Source organism: Drosophila pseudoobscura, chromosome X (genome assembly GCF_009870125.1).
Source record: "Drosophila pseudoobscura strain MV-25-SWS-2005 chromosome X, UCI_Dpse_MV25, whole genome shotgun sequence".
NCBI classification, from domain to species: domain Eukaryota; kingdom Metazoa; phylum Arthropoda; class Insecta; order Diptera; family Drosophilidae; genus Drosophila; species Drosophila pseudoobscura.
The window spans coordinates 830,536-853,868 of NC_046683.1; the positions used below are offsets into that span (position 1 = coordinate 830,536).

General features: G+C 45.7%; 1 protein-coding gene across 8 annotated transcripts; it reads left to right on the plus strand.

Moving 5' to 3' along the window:
* Nucleotides 1-232: 232 nt before the first annotated feature.
* LOC6901037 (uncharacterized) lies at nt 233-21,559 on the plus strand. Of its 8 annotated transcripts, XR_001452983.2 has the most exons (13): nt 239-621; nt 849-1,026; nt 10,843-11,260; nt 11,354-12,376; nt 12,450-12,546; nt 12,604-13,519; nt 13,585-14,097; nt 14,615-14,731; nt 16,582-16,836; nt 16,898-17,050; nt 17,111-18,286; nt 18,376-18,501; nt 18,705-21,559. XR_001452983.2 is itself a non-coding variant. In XM_033382745.1 (12 exons), the coding sequence occupies exons 4-12, from the start codon at nt 11,642-11,644 to the stop codon at nt 18,434-18,436; spliced, it is 4,023 nt and encodes a 1,340-aa protein (XP_033238636.1). In that variant the 5' UTR covers nt 233-621; nt 849-1,026; nt 10,843-11,260; nt 11,354-11,641; the 3' UTR covers nt 18,437-21,559. The 8 variants fall into 8 exon arrangements, 7 of the variants coding, with proteins under 7 accessions (XP_033238636.1, XP_015042222.2, XP_033238637.1 ...); XM_033382745.1 differs by having other exon boundaries at nt 233-621; nt 18,376-21,559; XM_015186736.2 differs by having other exon boundaries at nt 237-621; nt 17,117-18,286; nt 18,376-21,559.
* Nucleotides 21,560-23,333: the final 1,774 nt, after the last annotated feature.

Below are 23,333 nucleotides of genomic sequence, written 5' to 3' on the forward strand. Positions count from 1 at the left end.
CATTCATCATACATATTGTGATACAATGATTTAATTAAGCCATCGTCCCAATAAGAAAAAAGCTCAAATTAAGAGAGTACATTGTATGCATATGCATATGTGAATGTATAATAGATCCAATAAATTATTACATTACACTTTCATACTTATTGTACATGCATACACACATAGAAACATCCCCTTTCATGTATAATCCTTGCTGCTCATTTGCTCGCGACTTTTCGTACCGTACCGTACCCCTTCCAGTTCCGTTCCGTTCCCTTTCCGATTTCGTTCTTGCTTCTGACTTCCAGCGGAACTGTTGTTGGATGCCTGCCTGCCTGCCTGCCTGCTGTAGCAGCTTTTCCACACAAGTGCGAGAGATACCAAAAACCGAGCGGAGCGTGTTCGCTCATTCGGTTTAGGCGCTTTGCTCTATCTTTCTCTCTCTCTCTCTCTCAGTTTTTATTTTACTTCGTTTTTCTCTGTGGGCTGCCTGCGCGCTGCATTTGACCGCGACTCAGTAGCAAAGGAAAATCCATTTTCCATTTTTCTAGACGCGGACACAGGCTCTGAGTATCGTGTGCGGCGGACGTCCTTGTCCTTCGTGCGTCGTTTGCTCGCGCTGGCTGACGGTTTTTGGTGAGCATAATCAAAATGGATGAAAAAATGAGAAAGCCAGGATGAAAATTAACAAAAAAACAAAAAAACTATCCGCTGTCGTAACTGGAACTCTGAAAACTTGCCAATACGTCTCACAAATTCGCTGATATCGAAAAATAAATAGAAAACTAATCAAATAAAAGCTGTGCTGCCTACGAAGTGCATTCGGAGTGTGATACAATTTTTTTCTAATTTTTTTTTTTTAGTAATCTTTGTGCGTGTTAAGTGCAACAAAAAATAATAAGAATACGTGGAAAACGAATCGAATCGAGATTCTTCGAATGAAGAGGAAGGCCATCCACAAAAAACCAAATCCAAAAGCAAAAGCAAATGGGAGAAGCAGCGCAATAAGGCAGAAAAAATACTTTGCCTGTGTGTGCAAAAGTGAGTCTGTTCTGTTCTGTTCCGTTATGTTCTCTTCTGTTCCGTTCTGTTCTGTTCTGTTCTGTTAGTTGTGTGTTAGCATTGACAGTGAAAATTGTTGTTGTGTTGTGAGTTTTTGCGTTACAGTTATGCCTCCTCTGGACGTCTTTTGAGTGGAGGATGTGTGTCTGGGATGTCTTACGTATACATACATACAAACATACATACATACATGTATGTACATACATATGTTTATTTGAAAGTGTTTATGTTGATGTGCGCTCGTGCTTTAAAAATTGTTTCAGTTGGTTTTTTGGCTAAACAATTTTTTTTGCTTGACCCAGGAAAGTACACGGCCCACACAAATACTCATGTCGTGTGTGTGCACACAACTAAACAATATGGTATATAGAGTTCCGGGAGAAGTTGCTATCCAGCTGGTTCGTGGCATTATGTACATACATACATACATATGTACATATGTACGCGCCCATGCATATGCAAATATTAAATAACCAGTGAATTTATGTATGTAAAAGAACGATATAGTGCTTTCTATTCTTTGTAAATTCAAATTGAGAAAAGTCAAACTTACAAACATACATATGTACATATGTATGTATGTACACATGTATGCACATAGATACGTAATAACAGTGCGAAAAAGGAGAGAGAGGAGCGGTAAGGGGCCAGCAATGTTTGCAACAAAAACTGCTTCGACGGCAGCACTGCTTGCTGGAGGCATAACCAAAAGGAGCACCCCGCATCGCGCAACTCCCCTCCCCTCCCCTCCACTCCACTCCACTTCACAGCTAGTGCCTACGCTGCCTCTATAAAAAGTAAATGTAGATGTGCTCAAAAATTGTTTTGCGCATTTTGGGCTGTGGGATGGCTTGTCGGATGGCTTTGAGCGGAGACAACTTCTCTACTCTACTTTCTGCCTGAGCAAATGTTGTTCTGCTCTGTTCCGTTCCGTTCTGTTCTGTTCTGTTCTTGGTGCTGCTGACATTGTTGTTGTTGTGCGTTTGCTCAGAGCCCGACGCGGACACACACACACGCACACACACACACAGAAAATCATCATCAATTACTTAGTACCCCCTCCCCCCTCCCGCCACCCCTCTCCCACGCAGGGCAAAAAAAGGAGAAAAACCACGTAGTATGCTATCTGCTGCGCCTATCAAAGCTTTTTGTTGCTCGGGCGGGCTCTCTTTTGGCTCAATGTATGCGTACCAGCTCACGCACACCCACACATGCATACATATTAGAAAACACACACAAAACAATCCGCCTAGGAGCACTGCTCCGCTCTGCTGTTGTGTTGTGGCGCTGATACTGTACCATTTTAATTTATTAGCCTGTACATATGTATGTACACATGATATAGTACATATGTACAGATCTGTACGTACATATGTACATAGATTCAAGTGTGAAAGTTGTGCGAAACTTGGTCGGCGGCTATTGATACTCCTGATACCTGACACGAATCAATGTTCTTTACGCTGCGATCATCATTCAGGTTTGTTTTTGTTTGACATTTGATACAGACACACATACACATACACATACACATACATATGTCTGTTCATATGGATCTCCTTTGTATCGATCACTTAAAAATGAGTCATTTCATTCATGTGTCACGAAATGCATATTTCCGTGCTGATATTTAGCGTGCAGGATCTTTTCGAGACACCCCCGTCGTCTTTCTTTACACGTTCTTTGTGCTTTACGATCTGTTCACACCAGATGTTCATCCGTGGATGTATAGTTATGAATAAACTCAATCAGGAGCGGCATGCGTCCATATCTGACAGAATTGGTAACGTAACGCCGCTGATCTAATGCCCAATACTTCATATATCACGCCAGAAAATGTTAGACAGACGGTCCAGACAGATATGCAATTCGCAGAGTTTTGCAATTTTGTGGCTCATTCGATTATTGCCATCTTTTTTGGTGAACGGAAATATTGCATAATTTGGTTTCGAAAACTTTTCAGTGGCATTTATCGACATTTCCGCTACATACAATATAGAGTACGATTCAGCGGGGAAGAACAGCGTTGTTAAGTGTTCCTCACCTTTAAGGGTAAATCCAGCTTGAACCAGGTTTAGGCCGATGGATGGGCAGGGGAACCCCCTGAATCCGTAATGTTGGATCGAAAAGCAGTCGCAAGAAGTTACTCTTCGGTTACCGCGGCTATCGGGGCGATGGAAACCCATGGAAATTGTTGAATTTCCAATGGGAACACAAGTAGCAGGAACATCGCTCGTCGCCCCTAAACGGGGTGGCCTATCGAATGCAATTGGTAATAATATCGACGGCCAGCCTTTGTTGCATTCATTCTTTGCACTTTGATTCATGTTTGCCATTGAACACTTGGCATCCCCGGCGATCAAAGGCCAATTATGATGTATGTTTATACATACATTTATGACTGGCAGCGTAGTCGCGTTGTTCAATTACCTCCTTCAGCCTTCCCCCCTTCCCCCATTCACTCCACGCTCCACGCTCGTTCCTACCATCCATTCACATCCCCTCCACATCCATTCCACCCCCGCCCACCTTCTTCGGCCAAACACCCTACCATTCGCATCGGCATCGGCATCGACATCGGCATCGCGGTGTGTGTTGTTTATCTTTGTTTTCCTTTGTATGCACACGAAATGTTTTTATTCAGCTTTTCTTTAAATGTGTATGGGTATTCTGCATGTATGCAAATGTGTGAATGGGTGAACGTGTGTGTGTGTGGGTGTGTGTGTGCGCTAGTGTAAGTGCGGCCATAAGTTCTGTAGGGTTCTGTTCTGTTCCGTTCTGTTCCGTTCTGTTCTGTTCTCCTCTCTTGGTATTAAATTGGCCTGGCCGGCTGGCTGGCTAGCTGGCTTTTTGTATTTATTTATTTATTTGTATACCCTTGCAGGCAGGGCGGTGCAGAGCAGAGCAGGGGCCTTAATGGTTTTGTTTCGGTCGCTGGAAAAACCTCCAAAAACCACCAGAAAAACTACATACGAGTACTTTTTGAAAACGAGATTTCATTTGAAAAGAAACGCCAGGGGAAGGAGTGGAGGTGGAGTCGAGTATAGTGGCATTTTGAAAGGCTAGAACATCTGCAGTCCACATACACGTGCATAGATATATGTACATATGTATGTATGTACACATATCACGTATACGTACAGCCTTTGGCAATAGGAGACCAGACCTACGAGACATTGCTTACCCAACACACTATTTCGTATATGGGGTTTTTGATCTTTTTAAACCATTAACCGCTGTTTGGGCAGCGGGGTATCCTGCAGTCGAGACATCTCTTTTGCACTCCCAGCACACACTGACGTTTGCACGACTGCACATACATATATACATGCCTATATATGTACATACATACGTGTACGTTATAGCATTTACGGCGTAATTACTCACTCACCCACCGCATGAATCGAGACGGTCGGACGAACCGAACGAATTTACATATCTACACACGTACATACATACATACATAGGTATGTACATGTGTACCTCTGGGTGTGTGTATTTATTATTAAGTTGATGAAAGTTGATTCGGAATCTTCTTACCATACGCTGTCGAATAGTTGAACTCTTTGAACTGTTCGCCCTTTAAGAAAGTTACTTCTTTCTGCGTCTTGACAAACGGCCTCCTCGTCGAGTAACGTGGGCTAGAGGACATGGGATATGGGATATAGTAAGCTGTAGATGTAGAGTGTGTGACAGGATATCCAATGTCCAATCCAAGTATTTGAATATAACCACCGTGCACTGCACACAACAAATTGTACCCAAATCTTTTTCAAGTGACTTTTTATAAGTCACTATATATATGGCCAGATTTGTAGCTCCGCAAAGGATCGCCAAATGAAGTCCACCAACACAATGTATCATGCATCATGCATCAGGTGCCATCTATCATGTTTTGAGTGCTGGTAAACGACTGTGAGACACTATGATAATCGCCTCAGAACCTGTCGATATTGTCTTCGAAGCACCGCAGGATGTCTGTAGCTAAATTGATGATGTATTATTGTTATGTCAGCCAACAGCAATGCATCATGCATCATGCATCATGCATTCCAACGCCTGAACTTCTGCACCAATCAAGTGCGTTAGCCAGCGAGCAATCCATCACTGATCCCTGATCAAGTTCAAGGGCCGTAAACGCGCCCATCGAGCGCCCAGTTTGTGGCCCTGAAAGGTAGGCTTTCGATCACTCGTTACTTAGTCACCTATCGCTCGTTTGCAGGTCCTTTCCCGTTAGTTTACGAGATTCTACTCGCTGCTTGTTATTTGTTCGCGAGACTTCAGTCATCGCTCTCGGTTTTGCCTCGGGAAATATGTATGTACGTACAATGTATATACATATGTAAACGTTATTTTGTACATACTCGTTTGTATGTACATATGTACATACATATGTGTATGTTCAGCCTCCGTCTAGAGTTTATTTATTTATTTTCATTCGCTTGGCGCTTATTCTCTTGGTCTGTGGGAAAAGTGCGATTATTTATTTTTCGAAACTTAATAATTTCGACAGGGTACACACACACACACATATGTACATCGGTATGTACACACACGGAGAAGCGCGAGGCAAATGCAATACCGAATATTGGATCAAGGAAGGAGCCACAGCCACAGGCAGAAGTCCGATTTGTAATTCGTTGGCCAGTCTCAGAAGGGACACTAGGGACCTATGCCAATACACATGCACACATATATACTATATATACTGTATATACTGTATATACTGCATGTGCTTGGTTGTATAATAGTTTCTTCTGCTGGCGAGTACATGGCATGTACATTTTCCCATGTAAACGTCGCTGTTTTCGGTTGCCTTGGAACGGAGTGGAAGGTGGGGGAGGACTTAGCCCCCTCGGAGGGCTGAGACAATGGGGAATCGCAGGGTAATTCGTTAACAAAGCCCCGCTGCTTGGGGGAAAGCTGCTCAGCCAACACAAGGGGTACGGGAGGCACAAGAGCACAGCGCGTAATCGCATCAGCTGTGCCGCGATGCATTCCATTGCGCTGCATTGCTCGGTAATCAATATCAATTTAGAGATAAGCTCCTGCGAATGCGAAGGTTCAGAAGCCTCTCTGCCATTGTGTATGGCATGCGTGTAAGCTGCAGGCACTGGAAGAGCTAAATGCATCTTCAAAGTCTGTTTCTTCTAACGAGTACTCCTCGAGGACGAGCGTGTGTCCTCCGCTCGGTGCACCCGCACTTAGCCCTGTACTCAGCCCTGTACCTACTAGTAGCGATAATCCCCATCCATCTTCTAGTGCCCCTGCCTGCGTACTTACATATGTACCTGCAGTAGGTACACAGTGGAAGACAGTGCTCTTATGCTCTGGTAAATATACTTGTGGGTAGATATGCGGATCTGAAGTTTGGGATTACACATTTGTATTTTATTTTGATTATCCGACGCATGCTTTCGCCCCTTGTAGCAAGATTTCGCTCGAGGGACCAAAAGGGTGTGCTACGGCGGGGCTTCAGCTCTCTGCTGCCTCCCAACAAATACACAGTCTTTGGCGACGCTCAACGCAGGTCGAGACTCGCGACTGGAGACCCTTCTGGGCCGGCTAGGTCGGAAGATTGCAAGAAGATATGCATGGCTTGTGCACGATTCATTTGGTTTAGCTCCGCTGAGGCTTGTCATAGCCCTATGTTTCGAGAAGGCACCAGCAAACCGAAGTGAATCTCGCTCCTTGAACACCCTTCCCTTGTGGAAGGTGGAACGGAAAACTCTCTGACGAGCAGTCAGGTGAGGAGCGGGGAGTGGGTATACACTTGTGTGGCGCACTGTCCACCTAATGTTGTTTCAGATGTTTCTTCCGCACTGTGCTGCGAATTGGGGCAAGGAGCTGCCTCCCAGCTTCCTCGGCAAATACTCGTGGCAGTAAAACTTGAAACTCGATTTCGAGCTCTAATAATTCGCGTTAGCTTTCTAACTTCATGTCCTGTCAGAGCCAGAGAGCTGGGAGCCACGCGAACTTATTTTTGGATACTTGTTTCGTTCCGCCCGCCTTGTGCTAACTCTCGCACGCCCCCATTCCCTTCCTTCCGCACTTTTGCCCACCACCTGTCTCCCTCTCCCTCTCTCTCTCTCTCTCTGTCTCTCTCGCTCAGTCCCTCTCTCTTTTAAATGTGACTTTTGTCATGCATTTGTCGCCGGTGCTGGCTGTGTGCTGCTCTTGTCGTCGTCGTCGTCGTCGTCGTCGTCGTCACTGGGCCGGAAGTTGGTTTCAAACTGTTGGCAAATGAGTTTCCGTTTGCGAGGGAGGTTTCCTGCCCAGCCCTGCCCTGCCCTGCCCAGCCCTGTCCTCGTTATTGTTGTTGTTGTTGTTGTTGACTCTTGCTGGCCTGCCTCTGGGTTTTTTGTTCATTTGCCGCTACACACTTGCACAGTTAGCAGAAGTTTATTAATTTGCTTCGCCTTGGGTTTGTTTTGTTTCTATTTCGTATAAATGCCCAGCGCGTATGTTTCGCATTTGTGTGTCAGTGTTTGTGTTTAAGGGAGCTCCCTAGATCTGTCTGTGTGTGTGTGTGTGTGGGTGGGTGCCTCTCTTCTCAAAAAGAGTGTGGAGGGGTATACTTGATATGTGCCGAAAGTGAGGATATATCTATATATATCCTTGATCGGCCCCAGCCACGCGCCTCCATTCTCTCGCTCTCCCTCCCTCACACACGCTCTTCTCCGTGCAATGGGCTTCCTCCGGCCGAGTACCGGGCAGAAAGTAGACGTTTCCACACGTTCCCCCTCGTTCACAGTGTGTACATACATATATGGGGTAGTATTTGTCTCTGAAGTTCCCAACGAGGGCCCCGCCAGCCCCCTATTGGCACCAAGGCTCGATCTGCGTTGTGCGTCGCCAAAGACTGAAGCCTAAACTCTGTGAAAACTCACTCCCATCGCCGGCAATCCGTGCGTTTGCGCAGTGATGAAGTAATTCACTTTGTTGGTTTTCCCTGGACAGAGGCGCAGGGACAGCCAGGCAGCCAGGCAGCCAGGCAGCCAGGAAGCCAGGAAGCCAGGAGGTACTGCCCTTATGGGCGCCCTTTACGTACCCCTTTAGCCCAGTTGTGCCCCAGATGTGGATGCATTAAAGTCGCTGTCGCGGCTGCCCGCCCCGACAAGGAACACATAAATGATTGATTGCCCGATTGATTGAGTCATTCAATTATAAACCAGGCCAATTCAGGTCATCTTCCGTTCCCGTGCCCCTCTCCGTTGCCTCCGACTCCTTTCATCGTGTTCGACGATATTTTAGATTACGCGACCTCGACTCCTTGCAACGTCAGTGCCCCCCACACACACACACTCACCCACACACACACACACGTTTGTCAGTCTATATATGTACTTTTGTACACACAACCGTGACGTCGGTTCAGCTTACATTCAATTTGCATTCATAAATGGATCTTTCATGTCATTCGATGCTGCCGTGGGTGTCGCAGCGTTTGCTGCATTTTCCTGTTTTCAAAATTTGATTAACGAGTATTCCATGACGAGTGTCAGGGCATGCCAGACCATGCCAGGGGGCAGCATGTTCCGTGCAATGGGCACGGCGTATTGGGACCCACATAAAAAGGTCTAGGAAAAATAGCGGAAAAGAAACTACCATAAAGATAGAAATATCGTAGGACATTTGAGAGATTTTTGAAAATGTCTCCATTGGATATCCGATTAAAAAGCGTGCGTTCGCGGGAGATACGGTAGTAGCTGTTGTTACGTATACGTATTACGTATACGTGTTTTCGAACCGATAATTCTTGTTGTCTTTTCACTGGATTTTGTGCTGTGCGGAGCTCCGAGGGCGCTGAAGGATGTGCTAGACAGAGTTTTGTGGAGCAGCTTTCGCCTTCGGTCGGGCTTGCTGGCCTCCTCCTATTCGAAAGATGTCTGTTTCTCTTTCTGTTTCCGTTTGCGTCTGGGTCCGAGCCTCTGTAAGGCCTCTCGACTTCGGGCCAACATCAATGGGACCGTTAAGGTGTCCGATAGCGAAAGTTGCTTTTCTCAAGGGCTCATGCGAGAGGAAAGACCTTTTCGGCTATTGGCCAGTGAGTTTTGAAAGTCAGTTCCTTCTTACGGCAGGATCTGATGGAATAATCACAGCAATCCTGTGTTTTCGCGCCAAGTTTATCTGGGGGTCAACTCCATGTTAACCCGAAGTCGAGCACCCGGCCCTCAGTCGCTCACAAATTAAAGAGCCGACTGCCAGCCCCTGGCACAACAGCGGAGCAGGCGACTCGGCTGGGTGGGAACGGCGGGGCCTCTCCAGGGGAGGGGGCAAGCAGAGGTCGATGGGTCGATGTGGGGAAAGTGCGTGTGCTAATGTCAAAATGATTGTATGTACACGGACACGGACACGCACACGGACACGCACACAGACACCCACACGGACACGCACACGCACACAAGCAGCGAAAAAGAGAAAAAGAAACTTGCAGGCAGCCGCCGCCCCCGTGTTTCGTCATTTAATTCCCACTGGGAGCAGCCTGCCACCCATCCTGCCAGCCTGCCAGCCAGCCAGTCTGCCACCCATCCTGCCAGCCAGCCAGCACTGGAGTGCAGTGCAGTCCTTGCATGGGTTTGAGCCTCTCCTCTCCGACAGATTGCAGCTGCCAGCTATGATCCGTTGATAAAAATAAATAACATAACGTACATGCGTCTCGCTTTGCGTCATTTGCGACGTCAGGAGCCAACAGGAGCTCCTGGCACTGGTCCTGTGACTGGTCCTGGGACTGGTCCTGGGAGTGGGCTTGGTCGTGGGTCTGGGGGTGTGGGGGTGTGGATTTGCCGTCTCCAGTGCCAGTGACTCCAGTGATGGGTTCTATTTTTAAACAATCATCGGTTTTGTTTTCGTTGTATCGGTGCACTGCAAACGTGCAACATACGCACATACATACATATGTATGTATGTACATGTGCTCAAGTAATTAAAAGTATTTTATGGTACTCGTGGAAATACATGTGTGCACAGCACATCCGTATGCTGGAGATTCCCAGAATAACGAAAAAAAGAAAAATAAATGGAAAAATCAGGACAGCAACTACGCAGCAATCTAAAGTCCCGTTCGTTATTTCCTGAGAGGGCGAGTGGAAGAGGGGGAGGGAGAGAGGGAGAGTGCCAGGGAGAGTCGTCTCCAGGCCCTCCCTCGGCTCTGGGGAGCCTCCAGCCTCGGCTTCGGAGCTTCTCGAGCTGTCGGCTCTCTTCAGGTCGAGTCGAACCGCGTCATGGGGTGGCGCATCGGCGCACTTGCATGTACATACATACAAGTACATATGTATGTATGTGTGTGTGTAAGCCGGCTGTCGCAATATACATGTACATGTGTGTGCGTGAGGGTGTGTGGGTGTGGGTGTGTGATTATATGCAAATTTTCATTCTTATCGCTTGACCCGAATAATTGAAAAACAGGCTAAAAATAGAGAGATTTCTCGGTATCAGAAGGCATCAACAGAATAAACAAAGGGACAGCTGATTACAGCTTACAGAAATAGTATACTCTGCAAATATAAGAGAGAGCGACCCACTGGGGCACCGGAGCCAATCAATCGATCCCTCCTTGTGGGTTACATATGTATGTAGACCTCGTCCCCGGGGAGTGCACCCTGCACCCCTCCCTTCAACACAGATCACGACGCACCACTTCAAGGTGCTGATCGTCGAGCCACAGGTCCATGTCCGGGTGGATTTGGCCAGTAACGAGAGTATTCTAGTAGTTTAGCACAACACTTGGGTGGAGGTGGAGGTCAGCTGCAATGCTGCTTTAAATAATATGTAAGCGTTTTGTTGTCCTTGCAGGTCTTCAGCTGCACACGCCGCCCCCTGCTCCAGAGGCGCCTGGCAGAGGCAAGTGGCACCTGGCGAGAGGAGGCCCTAGGAGACATCATCGAGCACCAGCCGCCGTCACGCGGAGGCCATGGAAACGTACTCTGGATGAATGGAGGCCCACTGAACATTTCTGAGGAGAGGAGCAGGAGCAGGAGCAGGAACAGGAACCGAAACTGAAACCGAAAGGAACCGGATTCCCAATCGATTCAGAGCAATCTGAATTCTGAGGTCTGAGATCTGAGGTCTGAAAGGAAGGATACTTTAAGGAGCGCCGCGACTGTGGAGGGGCTTCGCTATTGGTGGTGGGAGGGCGTCGCTAGTGCCAGTGCGTGCCACTTGGTGGCAAGGGGGCGTGGAACCACCGCATCTGATCGAATCATGAAGCATTGTAAGAAAAAGTCCACCCCTTGCCGTCACCGAGTCCGCATGGAATGGAATCCTTAGACTTTTCTCTGTTCTTCTCTGGTTCTCTGCTTCACAGCAAGTGTTTCCATACACAGGGACATGATGGAATTCGGCTAACTGCAGCAGAAGCACTGCAGCAACTGTGATCCAGCTCGAGGATTACGCAGCAATCAAAATTTAAGAGCGGAACCGAACGCACAACCGCACAAAGCAATCCGCAGGACATACTCCAAGTATTCAAGTATTCCAATAGCAGTATCAAAAGCGTAGTTAGATTAGCGCCCAGTAGCCATCATCATCAGACCACCACCTCAGACGCAGCGACGGCGGCTGCGACACCGAGACCCTAGCGGGTGACGCGGCCATGGAACCTCCCGGTGGGGTGCCGCCCGACAAGGACCGACAGCTAGTGCTCAGAAACTCAGCCCAGTCGGCTCCCGGTTCCGTTTCCATTGTCGTCGCCGCCCCGAATGCCGGACACGGAACAACGTCGGCGGCTGCGAACCCTCAGCAGCAGTCCAGCAGTCAATCCACGCACTTGCCACAGTCCATTAAGCCGACGACACTGAGCCTGCAACCACATGGAGGCGTGCATGCCACGGCCACGGCCACGGCCACGACTACGGCCACGCAGCTATCTCCCTCGGCCGCCGCGAACAACAATGCGGCGGCAACTGCCGCAACGGCTACGAGCAGCGGGAGCGGGAACGCCAACAGCGGCAATAGTCCTGCGCTGGCGTCCACCGCCACGGCCATATCCGCCACAACGCAGGCAGCGACCGCATTTAGCGGCAGTTCCGTGGGCCACCATCACTTGCAGCACCACCAGCATCCGCACGCCCATTCACAGCCCGCAACGCACCAACAACAACTGCTGCATGCACTGCCCCATCAGCAGTCCCAGGCGGCGGCGCCAGCAGCGGCACCAGCAACGGCACCAGCAACGGCAACGGCGTCACACCACCACCATCACAGCTCCATCTCCGGGCCTGGTGGTTCGGGCAGTGGAGGACTGCTTGCAGGTGCGGGCAGTGGCTCCGGAGGTGGCAACCCACAGCAAACCATTGAGAAGCTCTCCCGACCAATGGCCTTCGACAAGGTGGGTAGAGGGATCCCAATACCGAGACATAGATATAGATATAGATACTTATTTTTGTATACTTTTATGGCAGATGGAGGTGCTGGTGCGCGAGATGCAGGATCAAGAACATGGTGTACCCGTGCGACAGCAGAAAATGTTCCTTACATCTATACCATACGCGTTTATGGGTAAGCGTTAGGGGTAGCATCATCATCCACAGCCCATTAATCGTTAATTACTTACAGGATACGATCTGATCGAATGGCTTATGGACCGATTGCAAATCGAGGAATCGGAGGCCCTGAACATTGCCAACCAGCTGTGTCTGCACGGGTACTTCTTTCCGGTGAACGACTCAAAGACGCTGACCGTGAAGGACGACTCATCGCTGTACCGCTTCCAGACCCCCTACTACTGGCCGTGGCAGCACAAGGCCCCGGATAACGTGGAGTATGCCATATATTTGGCCAAGCGATCGCTACGCAATAAACAGCGCCATGCGCTCGAGGACTACGAGGCCGAGGCCTTGTCCTCACTGCATAAGAATCTGAAGGGCAAATGGGACTTTATATCGATGCAGGCCGAGGAGCAGGTGCGCTTGGCCAAGGAGCGCAAGAAGGGGGACAAGATTGTTGGAGACTCGCAGGAGCGGGCCTACTGGCGCGTACACCGTCCACCCCCCGGCCAGTTCACGCCCCTGGAGCCCTGTCCGGTGCCGTCGCGCGACCGCCAGGGCTTCAAACCCAACAAGAAAAAGACTGTCGACGATGTACAGCGAGAGGTCGACTACTTGGGCAAGTCCCTGAACCGAACGCGAATGAAGATGTCGCAGGCCTGCGAGTCACTGGTCTGCTACTCGGAGACCTTCAGTGAATACGACTTCTTTCTGCAGCCGGCGCTGCCCTCGAACCCCTGGGTCACCGAGGACATTACCTTTTGGCAGCTGAACAACACCTTCGTGGACATTCCCACTGAGAAACGAGTGAAGCGGTGGGCCATTTCCATCGAGGAGCTGGTCTCGGATCCGACGGGTCTGCAGGAGTTCACGACCTTCCTCGAGAAGGAGTACTCGCACGAGAACATTCGTTTCTGGATTGCTGTCAACCGCTTGCGTCGATCCGCCCACTCCCAGGTGGCACGGAAGGTCAACGAGATCTACGAGTGAGTGCATCATTTCCCTGTAAGTGCAATTAATTGTAATTAATTGATTGGTTGCCATTTTGCAGGGAATTTCTGAAGCCTGGAGCACCCTGCGAGATAAACATCGATGGAAAAACGATGGAAAGTGTGCTTCGCGGTCTCAAGAACCCATCGCGCTTCACCTTCGACTCGGCCTCAGAGCACATTTACATGTTGCTACTGAAAAAGGACTGCTACCCTCGCTTTATACGATCGGAGCACTACAAGCGTTTGCTCGACACTGGCATCCAGCCCTCGTACAAGAAGCGTTTCTTCAATTTCGGAGGCGTCAGCGGAGCCAAGAAGAAGATGACAGCTGCCCTGTCCAGTCAGCCGAACCTGGGCGATGCGGGGGGGTCGAAGGGGTCCAGCAGTGCGGCAGGCGGCACGGGCTCCATGATGCAGGCACCGCCACCCGGCAGCCTGGCACGGCGTCGTGGCAGCGACCGCAGTCTGACGGGCTCAGCGCATGAGCTGGCCGTCATTGGGGTGAACAAGGAGGCAGGTTCCAAGGTACCGCACTCCCATTCCCAGAGCAATCTCAGCGAGATTCCCTTTAGGTAAGCTGGCTTCTGAGGACGCTCGAGAGAGAGTGTGCGAGAGAGTGAGAGAGTGAGAGAAAGGCTGTGTGCATCTTACATTTATCAATTGATTTATTTATCACTTAATCGTTTAATTTGCTTCGATTCTGAACAACCAAGCAAACGCCTAGGCTAGCAGCATTTTTTTCTGGTTCTGTTCTTGTTTTTAAGTCGTTATCAAGCGCGAAGCATTGCGTTTTGATATACATACATATAGATATATTGTAGTACATAACCTACATATTTACATATTTGTCATTGATTTACTTATTTATTTATTGTATTTTCACGGTTCACGGTTCACCGTTCACGACTCACGATGCGTTCGACCCTTATGAACATTCCTCAAAATTCAACAACAACAACATTCGAACCGAAACATGCAATCCATTTGAACAATTGATAACCGAACAATACCGAAATACGATTATTACTGTGTAATGTGTTACTAAATATATCATACAATATGTCATACGTCACACACGCACCACTGCAGTAGCGATTCTATTTATCGAGGCGATATGCCGCAGCCCCATCGCCACACGGCGATCATGGATGTTGGGATCTATGCTGCCTACGGCGGGAATCGCGAAAGTAGTTTACAGGCACTCCCGTAAGACATACATAATTTCTTTTGATTGGGTTGATTATTCAAATCGCATAATATCACTTGTAACAAACCAACAACGAATTGTTCAAACCTATTTTCCTGTTATCCACTATATGCTAGTGTTTCTCCTCTCCTGTTGTATTGTCGTTCGATCTGCTGTGACCCCTGAACCCCTGAACCCCCAACCCAGCCCTGACCCAACCCGCTCTTCCATTTGTAATGTTAATTTTTTGTTTGTCGCTCTCTCCCCCCCCATCTACCCCCACAGGCGAATACGAATATGATACATATGTACATTAATCAGCTCATTAATGCTCCGGTTATCGCGAATCGCGAATCGCAAATCGCAAATCGCAAAAAGTGCGTGCTCCGGTCCTTGGCAAATCGTAAGACTCTCACGATTGAAAAACCGGTTGCCTATTCAACTAAAATATGTCAATTTGCAAAAGAAAAACACAATCTGCTAATCACCTAATGCACTGTCTATAGTGATAGCTGGAGCACACAGATCTCATCAGCGTGGCTGAGTATGGTACGATCTCCAACTGGTTGTGCTCCATTATGGGGACTAGATTCATTTGCACCAAATTAAGGGCACTCTTAGAAGCGCTTGGGACGCTTCTTCAGAACTTTCAGAAATAGATCTTCGCATCATAGATCTAGGTAGAAAATCTAGAAAGCCTCCTATGCTAAATCGTGATCTAATTTTACTCCGTAGCCAGAGCGTAACCGTTTACCGAATGGCAGTAGTCCAAATGAGCCAAGGGTGCATTCCCACCACAAATTACTTGTCGGTGAAACTAACTTATAGTCCGTACCAAGGTTGGGTCACCGTCACACGGACAGCTCACGAGTATCTGTACAAACTGATGTTCTTTTCGCACCCAATGGGGGAGTAGGCGACTCTTCCCCTCCGACACATGTGATTTATGTAAACCCAAGCCCAACTTTTGTTAATGCTTCGCCCTAAACTGTTTTCCATTTATGTTCCTTCCCGACTTTGTTGATCATTTGTTGCCATACTGCCATGTTTTCGAGAGCATATGCATTGTTTCTCGGACTCTATATCCCGTCGGACCCCTGTGTTACCCGTGTCTTTTTCCTGGACTGTCTCCAAATACATACATACTTGTACACAAAGTTGCCCACTGGACCAAAACACCCCAGACGAGAGTAACGCGAAGCTCAAACGTGTGAATCCATCGAAATCCATCGCAAACGGTTCGGAAAAGGTTTTGTTTTCGATAGCTCGATAGCTGGCTTTTGCGAGCCTTGTTGGGACATCTTTTACGAACCGACTTTATGCTTTAAGCGAGCAAGGTTTAGTAATAAAAGTGAATGAATTCGTACATTTCCGAGTACTTTCGGCGAGTCTTCGTCTTCGTCTTCGGTCATCGTTTCCGGTTGTCTCTTGCCGGCTGTGCCGCGTTTCCAGCTTTTTTTTTTCGTGTTTTGGTCCTTTGGGTGACGGCTTACTATTGTTTATTTGAATGCTCGAATGTTTGCTATATTGTTACATGTTGTTTGTGCATTCCGATGTGCATTCGTTTCTGATCTGGTTCTGGTTCTGATTTTGAGTTTCTCTTGTGCGCTTCCTTCCTTCCTCCCATTGTGTATATTTTCTGTTGTTGTATACATACACACATCACACACATCACATACATATGTATATAGTACATATACATAAACTCTTAATGTTACACAAGTATCGTATCCGGTTGTACCCACAGTCTACTGTCTACCGTCTAATGTCTTATGTCTACTGTCTAATGTCTAATGTCTACCGTATAATTGTCTAAAGAAGCTTCCAATTCCAGAAAGAGCCATAACATTTTGCTATTTTCTCCGTACAGAGAAAACCCAAAGACGAAGTCCACCGGTCTCGACACGTTGGAGTCCACCACAGCATTAGCTGGCAACAGTAGCGCCGTTTGTCCCTGGGACGAGCCGGTGGCAATACTTCCAGCAGCTCAGGTGAAGCTCTCTGTGTGTCCCTGGGAGCAGGATACTGTGACAGATCCAGCGCCGGCACCGGCGTCAGTTCCGGTTGCGGTTGCGGTACTGTCCAAGCAGACGGCTGTCACCGTACAGCCACTACGATTGACAAGGTAGGTAGATGAAGGAATCACTCAATTATAAATATAATTATCTATATCTATCTGTATATAGCACTTCGTCGGACAGCAGTGATGTGGCTGATCGCCTGCAGCGAAATCTAGGCATTCGACACCAAAACACCGTCGACAGTGGAGAAACGAGCATCAAACGTCTGACTCCCAACTTTACGGAACAGCGTCGGGCATCTGTATCCTTCACTCCAAGGTAGGGGAAGCAGTGGTCTTGTGTCCTTTTATTTTTTACGTTAAGTTGTATTTTTATCAGCCGCAGCTCCGACTACCAGTTTGGACGCGCCGCCGGTGCATGTCCGTCTACCACATCCACCACGCCCACCGTAGGAAGCCAAAGCGCAGGTGTCGCCAGCAGTAATCTCACGCCACTGCAGGCTAGGAGTGCCGTCTTTGGAGGTGCCAGTGGCGGCAGCAGCTTCGTTGCAGTTGCAGCTGCCGCCAAGGATCAACAGCCACTGACTGGCTCGGATGTGGAAACCGAAGTGGAGGAAGAACTAAACAAGCTGTCACAAGAGTCGTCGACATCGGAGTTGCCTGTGCTTGTGACTCCCACACCCACACAGACCCCGCCGCTCATAACAAAGGTCACGCCACCGCCCGAGGAGTACCTCCCCATCCAAGCAGATTCGATGGCAAATTGCTTGCAACAGCAGCAACTCGTTGATAGCTGCGTGACACATGGGAAAGACGTGGCTGTGGTAAAAGAGGTACAGATCGAACTGATCGAGTCGCGTGCCTACGAAAAAGATCTGGCTACCACGACGCCCACCATTAAGGTTCTGGAGCTAGTTGCGACTACTCCAGGCTCTTATATCCGCTTACCCTCGGGCCAGAGTCAAGAAGCACTTACAACAACCACCGAGGATGCCGCATTGGCCGACGACGACGAAACGGAGCAAGCAGCCCCGGCCCAGGCGCAGGTACCCCTGTCCGAAGTGTCAGAGGCCTTACAAGATGAGCTTTCACCCACCACCGATGAGTACCAAGAAGGACTGCAGTTTGGCGGCAACGACACCAAGGACGTGGTCGATGACTTTGACAGCATAGATAGCGACATACAGCTCGGCTACATACCGCCTGCTCCCACCCCTGCTCCATCCATGGCGCCCCTGGCTGAGTTGGACGTAGACACGATGGTGGACGATGATCCAGCGGACGAGCCTGCCAGCAGTACAGAGCGTCCGGCAGTGGCAGTGGCAGTGGCAGCAGCGGTAGCTCCCACGGCACCAGCAACAGCAACAGCAACTCCGACATCCAGCAATGACGAGGCACGCAAGCGCCGCAAGAAACGAAACTCTGATGGGAAAAAGCACAGCTCGCAGGAGGACAAGGATAAGGATGGTGGAAAAGATGGAAGCGGAAGTGGCGGCGGCGGCGGCGGCGGCGTCGTCGATCCGGAACACAATGCAGTGTGCCCCTGGGAAGACGAGTTAGTATACAATGCAATGAGTTTCTCCCCTTACCCCCACCCTGGTTAACGCGCTATCAATGTATGTATGTACCTCCAATAATCCACAGGAACGTGAGCACTAGCGATGGAACCTTCGTGAAGACATATGCCACATTGGGCTACTTATGAATAAAACCAAATCTGTTCAAGACGGTGGTCAACAAGTTGCTGAAAAGGAAGCCGCACAAGCAAAAGTAGGGCCTGGGATAGTGTTTTAGCTTACTAACTAACTTATACATAGTACATATATGTATACAATATGCATATATATGTATGTATGTGTGCTCTATATGTATGTACGTATTTGATTCATGAGTGTGTGTACATGTAATACGTAATTGTTAATTGCTTCGTGAGTTCAAGGGGCAGACAGTCACAGTTTCGTTGTTTATTGCAGAAACTTCTTCAACATACAGAAAACTGAAATGAGAAACGTCTATGGGCACGTACCAGATGTACTATATACATATATGTATGATCTTAGTGTATATGAAGGAACATACTCTTATTGTACAAAAATTACAAATTCTATACTATGTACTCTCATAACAAATGAAAAATGATAAATGATAAATGAAAAGCAACGTGATGGCAACAGAGAAACCGAAAGCATCTATAAATCTAGAAATATGTATTTAAAATCAAATAATCCTCCTCCAATCATAATTGGCATGTTTTGTGGTGATCAACTGGAAAACTAAAGAATAGACAACAAAAACGAGAGAGAATACCAACACAAGGATTGTAGACTCGACAACAAAACAGATAGATCTGTAATTCATTCATGAACCTACAATGCAATATACACACAAATGGAGTTGGAATAACTGAATCCCTATGATTAATAAACAAGTAACAAGCCCATTTGGGGATCTACAAAGAACAAAAGGACATCCCGCATGTAACTTCCATGGAAATCGTAAGCATTGTTTGAGCGTAGTGCCTTTTGCGTAGAAGTACACACCGATCGTTTAATTTTGGGTTATCCATCAAGACATTCGGCTTACAGACCGTCGTAGACATAGACAGTGAACTGAATTCAAACAATAAAATTATAGTTCGGCCTAATTGGCTGTCGTCTATTTTGTGTGTCAATCGTTTGGTTGTTCAATAAGTTCAATAAGAGTTCAAAATTTCACAAGTTCATTCGTAAAATCGCATATATATACATATGAACATACATATGTATTGTTTCATTTCACGTGTGCATGCAACACACTCACTCACGAGCCCCCAGGGTGCAGGGTGCAGTGCAACACAAGCAGCAAACCGCCAAATCGCAACTTTTACCATGCGTCTAGTAGGAGTATTAGGTGCTGCCTGTCCGCCCAAAACAAAAACAATCACAGTAAACGAGCTACGCTGCATAACATACATCGTACACACCGTACACACCGTACTAAGCCATATCTACAGTGAATCTTCAACGTGTCGGACATTTCTTTCGCCAATACAAGCACACACAAACCATGAATGTGTAGATCAATATAATCAAATAAAAATGAAATCCTGGTTGTTCGCGGCTAATACCTTTATATAGATCGATCGAAACAGAAGAAAATCACAAGTAAACCTAAAGGGAAAAACTATTAAAATCTAAGTATATTTCTACTTTCATTTCGGTGTGCACTGTGCATTAGCTACTATATGTATTTACTGTACTGTACTGTCGAAAACCGCTTGCTGGTAAACAATCTTTGTATAAAATATCTAATATCTGAGCTAATCTACGCGTGAATTTTCAAGTTACTTCAATTAAATTAAAACTAAAACACTCAAAAAAAAAACACTACAAAAACACTACAAAATGTGCTCTCGAAGAAACACAACACAGAGTTACATTCAGAAAAATAATTAGATAATAATGTTGCGAATTTGTTGGATTTTTTGGAATGAATGCAAATAAAAAACTATAAAAAGTTATGTATAGAAATAAATAAAATAAAATAAATAAATAAAAGGCAAAAGGTCTGTGCCGTGCGTACAAAAAAAAATATGTGTACATGAAACCACCGTTAACTTTGCTTATGCGAGCCGAGCAATTAAAAAAAGTTATAAAAGAAAAACCAAAACCAAAACAAAAACTAAAACTAAAACTATAAAACGATCAAATTCTGCTGCAGCAATAGTTGGAATGTTGTTGTCGAATATACATAATCCGTGTACTAGTGAAAGCAGCTTCGTAGAACAACACCAAAAACACACGCAAAAGTTGTAGTCAGTGCGGAGGTAATATTGTATTGTTGTTGTTTTTTATGTATGTAATTGTACTTTTTTTTTGTAAAACGATTGTTGTAAGAAAAGAAAATTATGCCAAAAAGAAAACAAAATAAATAGTTAATTAAGGAGTTTACAAGCAACATTTAAATACAGAGCAGAGCAGAGCAGAGCAGAGCAGAAAAGAGCAGTAAAGAGCAGAACAGAAAAGATATGAATTACTTTAAACCACAAAAACAAAACAGAAACAGAAAAACCATAACAAAAAGTTCCGAAAGTTTTGAAATAGTCGATGGTACATACATATGTTTAGTATATGTATTTGTTTTAACTGCATATGTACTTATGGTATGCTTACATAAACCTACATAAAATCAAAATAAAACAGCAAAAAAACAAAACGAATAACGAATAATAGTGTGCGGAGGCAGTCGAGACTTCACGACTTGAATATACCCGGTACTTGGTGAAAGTCAAGTAATAAATATCTTCGAGACCATCCGAAATTATCCGAAATTATCCGACTATCCAAATCTGTAGTAGCAAAAAAATTACGACAAAAATCATAAAGCAACCGAAAAACGGACAAACGAACCAACAAATGAAATCTTTGAAGAGCTTAGAAGAGAAAAATTGCACTCCATCCAGGTACCGGGTATAAATGTTATTTAACAAAAACAAATGAAAGCAGCTCCTGGAGCAGCCACACAAAGCGCCATTTTGATAAAAAAAAAAGAAACAAAACAAAAAAGAAAACCTAAAAACTAAAAAAGAAAAAAAGAAACAGAAAAACCGATTTAATAAAGATACAGAATTACTGTGTACTAACACCAGAGGTGGGGGGTGATGTGATTGTCATTGCCCTGCGAAGGATTTACTTTAATTTCTGTGTAATTAGTGCTCATTTATCACTAATTAGTGGAGACAGGAATGTGAAAAACAATGTGCTTATAAGTTGCCAGAGCTTTTACTAGTAGAGACGCCATTTAAATTCTGATTCTGGGTTTAAAAATACGAAACAAAAAACCAAACAAAAAAAAAAGAAAGAAACAGGAAAACTAAGAATAAAAATAAAAATAAAAAATAAATACCATTGTGAAGAGTGCAACCAAAGTGTTTGTTATTATTAATGATTCGTGTCGTTCTATATATTGACAATGAATGGTAAAACACATACATACATATACATTATGTATATATATATATATATTTAATAATTGTTATAGCAAATTTAGTAAATATATTAAATTAACAGAAAAGCAGAATAATTCATTGTTTGTCTATTTACTATGCCATTGAGAATATATATTGTACGATTATGTGTAAGCATAAGTTTAAATCCAAATAAACCTATACATAAAAATGAAATTATACAATACATGAGTACATATGTATTTATGTATACATACTACATATGATGCATACATATATATACATACATATATGTAGGTGTATAGTATTTAACATTATTTCAAATGTTTAAAACATGGATGGAATATTTTGAGAACAAAACTAAACCAATGACAAAGAATCTGCAACACCTGCAAACATTAGTCGGTAAACCACAAATCAAATGTAAAACAAATTCATGTAGACTGTATTGGAAAGGAAAAGGAAAATTCGAAAGGGGTAGAGCGATAAACGAAATTTGATTGGTTTGGACTGGGACTGGGACTGGGACTGGGTTTGGGATTGGGATGGGATTGGATTGAATGATATCAACACTCCTCCATTTCGAAGGACTTGCTAACTCTCTCGTAAGAAAGATCGATCTAAGTGGTATTCAAGTTGAAAGGAAAATTATTTGCACAGTGCAGAAAAACGTGTTATAAAATTATTATATTATACATAAAATATATACATATATTACCGAACTATGCTGATGAAATTTAAGCCCGACAAAATGTAAAAACCCAAAACAAAAACGATTTAAATGAAGTACAATAAATATTCAAGTGAAGTAAAGGGCTTTCTGTTTTCCGGGTTGTTTTCTAGGTGCGATTCATTTCTGTCTGTTTCGGGTATTTTTAAAATCTGTTTAAAATCTTTAAGCACATACACAAGTACATATGTATGTACATACGTACATGCAATGCACAAAGGATAAATACTTGTAACTGACTAAAAGAAGATAGATACCCTGCAAGGCGGAAGCACAAGCCAAAGGCTCCAGCACAACGCACACACGTGTGGGTACAGCACAGCTTATTGTTCTTATTTTTATACCCCATACTCGAAGAGAATACGGGCATATTCGATTTTAAGTGGAAGTGGAGCTGGAAGTGGATGTGTGTAACACCTAAGAAGGAACCATCTCCGACCCCGTAAAGTGTATACATATGTACGTATATTCTTGATCATCAATTGAGCACCAATAGCCGAGTGGGAGGGGAGCCGTACTGACCGTGTATCGGGTATACATATATATGTACGTGTAGAGTCGCGGCCTCAGCTGCGGCTCACAGCGTTCCCCAGTGCAGTTGTGTGCCAGATAATTCAAAAGTAATGAGGCGTCGAAAGTGAAGAAAGAACGAACTCATGCTCAAAGCAACAGAAAAGGTACACACATATGTATGTACATATGTACATACGAGTGTGTGCATACATACGTACATGTATGCAGTTAAGTCGTCGCTTCTTTAAAATACATAAATACAATGTCCCGGAATGAGGACATCCGTGTTATACCCAACTACAGTACGTATAGTATGTAGCTTCCTACAAATCTACTGCCTCCCACTTTGTTAGAAGTACGCAGAAGCAAAACGAAACGAAACAAGTTTTAAGTAGTCCTAGGTGCGATATGTGC

What these genes read in the sequence shown, in the direction of transcription:
- LOC6901037 (XM_033382745.1), top strand. Translation starts at nt 11,642, where the DNA reads ATGGAACCTCCCGGTGGGGTGCCGCCCGACAAGGACCGACAGCTAGTG. An exon ending in TATACCATACGCGTTTATGG is followed by an intron (nt 12,547 to 12,603) that starts GTAAGCGTTAGG and finishes AATTACTTACAG; the next exon opens with GATACGATCTGATCGAATGG. An exon ending in GTGTGCCCCTGGGAAGACGA is followed by an intron (nt 18,287 to 18,375) that starts GTTAGTATACAA and finishes AATAATCCACAG; the next exon opens with GAACGTGAGCACTAGCGATG.